This window comes from Lissotriton helveticus, chromosome 8, assembly GCF_964261635.1.
Source record: "Lissotriton helveticus chromosome 8, aLisHel1.1, whole genome shotgun sequence".
In the NCBI taxonomy this organism is placed as follows: Eukaryota; Metazoa; Chordata; class Amphibia; order Caudata; family Salamandridae; genus Lissotriton; species Lissotriton helveticus.
In genome coordinates, this window is record NC_136069.1 from 1,705,312,240 (window position 1) to 1,705,320,402 (window position 8,163).

General features: G+C 48.1%; 1 protein-coding gene across 2 annotated transcripts in view; it reads right to left on the bottom strand.

Annotated features, from left to right (window-relative positions):
- Positions 1–7,520, bottom strand: part of LOC144773644 (pepsin A-like) — a 224,937-nt gene extending 217,417 nt beyond the window's left edge. Inside the window, exon 1 of one of the 2 annotated variants that reach the window (XM_078658793.1) lies at positions 7,403–7,488. In XM_078658793.1, coding sequence (XP_078514919.1) covers positions 7,403–7,455 — 53 coding nt within the window. In that variant the 5' untranslated portion in view covers positions 7,456–7,488. Of the gene's footprint in view, positions 1–7,402 lie in introns of both variants that reach the window. The other variant, XM_078658792.1, reaches the window with a different exon arrangement.
- Positions 7,521–8,163: the final 643 nt, after the last annotated feature.

An 8,163-nucleotide genomic window follows, 5' to 3' on the forward strand; every position in this document is an offset into this window, starting at 1 on the left:
TTCTGCACCTATCATGGACATTCTAGTTCCCCCCAACTACCACATCATTAGACTTGACAGGTCCGGCAAGACAGGCGGTGGAATCGCATGTATTTATAGGAGCAACTCCTCAGTTACTAGAGTCACCTCCCCCTCTCTTACCTCCTGTGAATACATCTGCCTCGATGTCATCAGCAAGGGCAAACCTGTATGCTCTCTACACGTCGTCTACCACCCTCCTGGGGACAACCTCATCTTCACCCAACAACTCATTGATACGATCTCAACCAATTCCGGACGGCAAAACACTCAAATTTTCCTTGGTGATTTCAATCTCCACTGGAACGATCACAATGACGCGGTGGTATATAGTCTCAAAAATTTCCTCAACGCTCTTGACCTCACCCAAATCTGCAACAGCCCGACCCACGACAAAGGCTCTATCCTCGACCTTATCATCTCCAAAGAGGACTCTACCCAACTTGGGTCAATCCAACCCTGTGACTGGTCAGACCACCATATTATCACATTCTTCATCAATGAAAAAGTTAAATTTAACCCGGCTCAATCCTCCAAATCCAAGGTCTGGAAAAGGGACCTGAAGAAACTCAACCCCAACTCTTTACCTTCCCACAGCTGCAATCTCCTCCTTCCCCCTACTGGCGCTTCTGACGTTCAATCTCTGACCGACCACTACCTCAACTCTATGACTTCAATAATCAATGAGGCCGCTCCCTTGCAACTGAAAAGAATCCCCACTAAGTACTATAACCCATGGTACGATGGTAGACTCAACGAAAATAGACGGGCCATGCGAATGGCAGAGCGCACCTGGAGATCACCCCCTTCAGCACTGCACCTCAAAACTCTTAAGAAAAAGAGAAACGCCTACTTTAGGAAAATCAAGCGCTCAAAATCAGATTTCTTCAGCCTCCAGCTCGACCAAGCAAAAAACCGGCCAAGAAAACTGTTTGAACTAATCAAAACACAATCCAAGGAACAACCCCAACAATCACAAAGCACAATGGGCGATATACCCTCCTGTGAAGACTTCTCTGCTTTCTTTAAGCTAAAGACTGATAACATAAGGAGCAATCTCCTCAATGACATAAACCTTTACTCCAGCCCCCACAGCATAATACCCACTGAACCAAAAAACAATGCTGCATGGTCTTCCTTTGACACCTACTCAGAAGCAACAATTGACAAACTGCTCGGCACCTTGAAACCCTCTAATCACCTCACAGACACCCTTCCTGCTAACGCTGTAAAAGACTTCATCCCATTGCTCCTCCCACTTTGGACCAAAATTATTAACAGTATACTTCAACAAGGACTCATCCCCGACTCCCTCAAAGTGGGACAAGTCACGCCCATACTCAAGAAACCAACAGCTGACCCTACTGACCTAAACAATTATCGTCCTATTACCAATATCCCCACCCTGGCCAAACTGTTGGAAAAATGTGTACAACTCCAATTGACAAAACACATTGATCAGTTTGACCTCCTCAGCCCCCATCAATCAGGCTTCCGAGCAGGACACAGTACGGAAACAGCTATGACACACATAATTGATGATGCCCTCCAAATCCTAGATCAAAACGATACCTGCCTCCTCATCCTACTTGATCTCTCCTCAGCATTTGACACCGTCAAACACGAGAACTTACTCAAGCTGTTAAACACCAGAATGGTTCTATCTGGGACTGTTCTCAAGTGGTTCACTTCCTTCCTGCGTAACCGGTCCCAGAAATTCAAGAGCAACAACTTGATGTCCCCACCTGTGCCTCTAACATTAGGCGTCCCACAAGGATACTCCCTATCCCCAACATTGTTCAACCTAGTCATGGAGCCTCTCACCACCTTGTTACAAGCATCTAATGTACACTTTCACATGTACGCCGACGACACCCAACTATATCTCAAATTACTATCCCCCGAAGACATCAAACTTCTGAACTCAACGCTCAGAAACACCCAATCATGGCTTGCCGACAATCACCTCAAACTCAATGCTCTCAAAACTGAGTTCCTTCTGATCTCACCTCCCGCCAAAATCTCCACCACTCAAACTTGGCTTAAGTACCTAACTGCACTCAATGTCCAACCTACCATCGTGGACTCCGCGAAATCCTTAGGCATAACTCTTGACGCCAATCTCAACATGCAGCAGCATATCAGCAAGGAAAGTAAGGGAGCTAATTTCTGAATCAATACTTTGAGGAAACTTAAACCCTTCCTCCCAGCCAAGGACTTCCAAACTGCAGTACAAGTCCTAGTCATTCCTCGCATAGACTACAGAAGCGTCGCCCTCTGCGGACTCCTCCTATCAACAACCGCACCCCTAAGAGCCTCTTTGAACGCTGCAGCGAGACTTATCACTGGATCAAAAAAACACTCGCATATTTCCCCTGACTTAAAATCCCTGGACTGGCTGCCTTTTGAAGCCAGAATACATCTGAAAATTGCCTGCATGACACACATGGCTGCACACCACAACTCACCCAGCTACCTCACTCAGAAGCTGACAATATCAGGTGGCTCAAGATTCAGAACCACTAGAAGCACAAAAAATCTTCTTCTGAAACCTCGAAGATTCCGGAAGGAAAAAACGTATAAATGCTCCTTTTCAGGAATGGCGCCCAGGATCTGGAATGCACTCCCTTCAGAAACCAGGCTTATCTCCTCCACTGCATTTTTTAAGAAAGAAGTAAAAGCTATCCTCATGGCTAAATTCACCTGAACTTTTACTTTGGATCTATTTGAGACTCTGCACCTATTTGTACTATTTGTTTATCTGATTGTCTATTTGTACTATTGGTTTATCTGATTGACTATGCTCCTTCATGTACCTACCCTATTTTGCTACTCATTTATTACCTACATTTATTCTGAAAATCAAAAGTCTGTTAATCTCTCTCTTTTTCTTACCCCTTGTTTTTGTAAAGCGCTCTGATATCTGCAAAAATCTTGTTTGCGCTATATGAAACTTTCAAAATACATAAATAAATTACTGAGGACCATGATGGGCTGCCTCAATACCACCATGCTTATCACTGCTGAGCATGGGGGGGTGTTACTGATGACCACGATGGGCTGCCTCAATACCACCGCGCCTATCACTGCTGAGCATGGGGTGGTATTACTGATGGCCATGATGGGCTGCCTCAATACCACCGCGCCTATCACTGCTGAGCATGGGGTGGTATTACTGATGGCCATGATGGGCTGCCTCAATACCACCGCGCCTATCACTGCTGAGCATGGGGTGGTATTACTGATGACCATGATGGGCTGCCTCAATACCACCATGCTTATCAATGCTGAGCATGGGGGGGTATTACTGATGACCATGATGGGCTGCCTCAAGACCACCGTGCCTATCACTGCTAAGCATGGGGTGGTATTACTGATGGCCATGATGTGCTGCCTCAATACCACCGCGCCTATCACTGCTGAGCATGGGGTGGTATTACTGATGACCATGATGGGCTGCCTCAATACCACCACGCCTATCACTGCTAAGCATGGGGTGGTATTACTGATGACCACGATGGGCTGCCTCAATACCACCGTGACTATCACTGCTGAGCATGGGGTGGTATTACTGATGGCCATGATGGGCTGCCTCAATACCACCGCGCCTATCACTGCTGAGCATGGGGTGGTATTACTGATGGCCATGATGGGCTGCCTCAATACCACCGCGCCTATCACTGCTGAGCATGGGGTGGTATTACTGATGGCCATGATGGGCTGCCTCAATACCACCGCGCCTATCACTGCTGAGCATGGGGTGGTATTACTGATGACCATGATGGGCTGCCTCAATACCACCACGCCTATCACTGCTAAGCATGGGGTGGTATTACTGATGACCACGATGGGCTGCCTCAATACCACTGTGCCTATCACTGCTGAGCATGGGGTGGTATTACTGATGGCCATGATGTGCTGCCTCAATACCACCGCGCCTATCACTGCTGAGCATGGGGTGGTATTACTGATGACCATGATGGGCTGCCTCAATACCACCACGCCTATCACTGCTAAGCATGGGGTGGTATTACTGATGACCACGATGGGCTGCCTCAATACCACTGTGCCTATCACTGCTGAGCATGGGGTGGTATTACTGATGGCCATGATGGGCTGCCTCAATACCACCGCGCCTATCACTGCTGAGCATGGGGTGGTATTACTGATGACCACGATAGGCTGCCTCAATACCACCGTGACTATCACTGCTGAGCATGGGGTGGTATTACTGATGGCCATGATGGGCTGCCTCAATACCACCACGCCTATCACTGCTAAGCATGGGGTGGTATTACTGAGGACCATGATGGGCTGCCTCAATACCACCATGCTTATCACTGCTGAGCATGGGGTGGTATTACTGATGACCACGATAGGCTGCCTCAATACCACCGTGACTATCACTGCTAAGCATGGGGTGGTATTACTGATGGCCATGATGGGCTGCCTCAATACCACCATGCTTATCACTGCTGAGCATGGGGTGGTATTACTGATGGCCATGATGGGCTGCCTCAATACCACCGAGCGTATCACTGCTGAGCACGGGGTGGTATTACTGATGACCACGATAGGCTGCCTCAATACCACCACGCCTATCACTGCTAAGCATGGGGTGGTATTACTGAGGACCATGATGGGCTGCCTCAATACCACCATGCTTATCACTGCTGAGCATGGGGTGGTATTACTGATGACCACGATAGGCTGCCTCAATACCACCGTGACTATCACTGCTAAGCATGGGGTGGTATTACTGATGGCCATGATGGGCTGCCTCAATACCACCATGCTTATCACTGCTGAGCATGGGGTGGTATTACTGATGACCACGATGGGCTGCCTCAATACCACCGAGCGTATCACTGCTGAGCACGGGGTGGTATTACTGATGACCACGATAGGCTGCCTCAATACCACCGCGCCTATCACTGCTGAGCACGGGGTGTTATTATATTACTCTTTACTGTTGAGTATGATGGTGTACCCCATGTCACAGTCCTCTTTAGTGATAAGCATGATGGGCTGCCACAGCACCTATAGCTGATGAGAGTGGTTAGCGTGATGGGTGCCACAGTCCTTGGAGAAGCTTGATTAGAATGATGGCATGCCACAGCCCCCATTACTGGTGAACACTGGAGACCACCACAGTCCTACATTACTCATCACCGATGGCTCATGGAAGTGCTGAGGAATCCACAGCAGAGGTAAGCAGGTGACATGGAGGCACAGAGAGCAAGAACATGTGGCGTGCAGTCTTATGCTGGAGGGCACGGGAGGCTGGTGACTTTGAGTGGGTGGGAGGCAGGGCTGATGCATAGGTCCGGCAGCTCTCACCTGCCCTCTGACACAGTTCAGTTTCCATCTCCAAGCACACACTGTGACCTCACCCTGGGTCTGGAGGCCCTGATGTGCTAACAGCAAGATAAGGCGCTTATCAAGGAACCAGCAAACAGAACTGCAGCCAGGGGTCTGGACACCAGGGTGCAGGCTCAGTGCAGCTTCGAGCTGCCCCTGGTGGGAGGCAGAGCAAACCGGCAAAGGCAGTTCACTTTCAGTGGAAGGAGAGGTTTCTGCTGCTGGAAAGCTGCCATTTTGTCTTTGCAAATGCTGTTTTGTGTTACTTTGTGTCAAGGGGCCTCGTGATGCACACATCCGGTGCACTGGACCCATCCGTGGTGGTCTGCATGCAGGTGTGTACCGGACAGGGAGAGGACAAGTGCAAACCCTCTGCAAGAGAGCGCACGAGCGGCTCTGCGCATGGCATGACGAGTGTGCACCAGTGCAGGGTGGCACCGGCGCCATGCCCTCTCTGTAGGTGTGTCCCTGCACTGTGTCGCCTCTATGTGAAGAATGTTGACGTTTCAACCCATCGGTGCCCGTGTGAGGGGTCGCGGCGGGTCTTTTTCAAGACGGGTATGCGGGGCACGACAGTCCTATGTCCAGGTCGGGTTAAATCGCCTGACTCATCAAGCAGCCGTCTGATGAGTCACCTCACATCAGACTAGTGACGCGATCCATCAACAGATCCGGATTTGAGGCCCTTGCGCCCTTCCTCTTCAGGCGATTTAACCCGACCTGGACATAGGACTGTCGCGCTCCGCATACCCATTCTTCACAGGCCCAAATCTCTAGAATTCTATCAAACAGAAATAAATAAATAGGATTCTTATAAATTATACCAGCAGACGGCCTTCAGAAACTGAAAAACTAAAATTATTAATACTTGTATATATTTGTATATAGTGATTGCATTGGATTGTATCGTCACTGTATATATCTTTTCACCACGTGATCACTATTCACCGTTGTCACACTTTTGCACTTTAAATTTATCTTGACAGTCGTTGTACGAAAAATTGATTTGAATTAATTGAATTCAGATAAATACAAAGTACCACGAATCACGCACAAGTCTCCTTTTCATTCAGTGTAAGGAACGTCTCTTGTGCTCTTGTGTGTTCCAGAGGGGAACTGTTCTTATCATTGATTGCATTAAATAGCAATTGTAAATTATTTGTGTTTCTACCCGACAGAACCACTTTCTAATTAACCATTAATTACCCAGGTTCTGAGGGACACAGGGTCAGCAATCTTTTATAAGGCGCAGGTGTCAGGTCACTGCTCAACACTGCATAAAGTGTGGGCAGCACCTGTGGGTAGTACTTACTGCTGATCTCTGCAAGTACTGTACTGTACTGTACAGTACCTAAATACCTGTGTGATTGGGTCACACATTCAAACATGTCCTTTATTCTGTGACAATTGGTCTCCCAGCTCTAACCAAGGAGGGGCTCTTTGAAAGCTCCTGTCTCATGACCCTGCAGCACACTGAGGGGCTCATAGCAAATACTCACTTGACCAGGCGCAAATAGCCCCACCTTATTACCCTACAGCACACTGAGGGATGCAGAGTAAATACTCACTTGACCAGACACTAAAAGGCGCCCACCTCATGACTCTACAGCACACTGAGAGAATAATAGAAAATACTCACTTGACCAGGCACTCACCACTCCCATCACATGACCCTACACCACACTGAGGGATGCATAGTAAATACTCACTTGACCAGGCACGAATAGCTCCCACCTCATGACTCCACAACACACTGAGGGCATCATAGCAAATACTCACTTGACCAGGCACTCTAAGCTCCCATCTTCTGACCCTGCAGCACACTGAGGGGTTCAGAGTAAATACTCACTTGACCAGGTACATTGAGAGGGTCACCAGGCTCTGTCTAAGCTCTGATCTCATGAAAGTAAAGCACACTGAGGGACACATACTCACTGACCCAGGCACTCAGAGGGGGTCACCAGACTCTCTTAAAGCTCCCATCTCATGAACGTACAGCACAATGATTCCGAGTAAGACTCACTTGACCAGGCTCTCGGAGAGGGCCACCAGCCCCAGGAGCAGCAGCCACCTCATGGTTCTCTCTTTGTCCACAGTATCACAGGAATAACTCTGGATTATAGCGGTGAGGGCCCATGAGTAGAGGCCCCTAATATACCCCTGTGAGCACCACTTGGACAACCTTCACAGTCCGACAAGAAGTGTTTTTAGTGAGATATGAGATGTAGATCTAATCCAAGACCCTGACAAGACGTCTTTACCTGGCTTCTTATCTCATTAATTTTCACTTATTACTGAGCGCGCGACAAGGCACAGCTCTTAGCCTCACAGGTTACTAATGGTTCAAAAGAGGCCTGAGTTCATAGGTGTGTTTAGCTATTCCTGCCTTAATGTGTATTTACACTGCAACTCCTTTCAACCAGGTGACGCGCTCTCATATAAAGTGCATTAGCGCTGTGATAAGAACTTAGTTAATGGTCGACTGTTTTCCAAGGATAAAGTAAACAAGAGACTTTTCTTGCACTGCATGTTCAGCTAGAATAACATATTTTGTAATGTAAACCAAAACAGCCAATAGACATACACCCTCCAACATGTTGGAAGAACAGCATTTCCCAATCAATCAGTCAACCAATGAGTTATTTATAAAGTGCTGCCCTTCACCCCAGACAGTATCCTGGTGCTGAGGTTTTCCTGTTCTCAGTCAAAATCCATATCTTGACACCCCTTCTGAGTTCCGGCAGGCAAGGTGATGTTCATAGGTAGATCGGTAAGTCGTTCCTG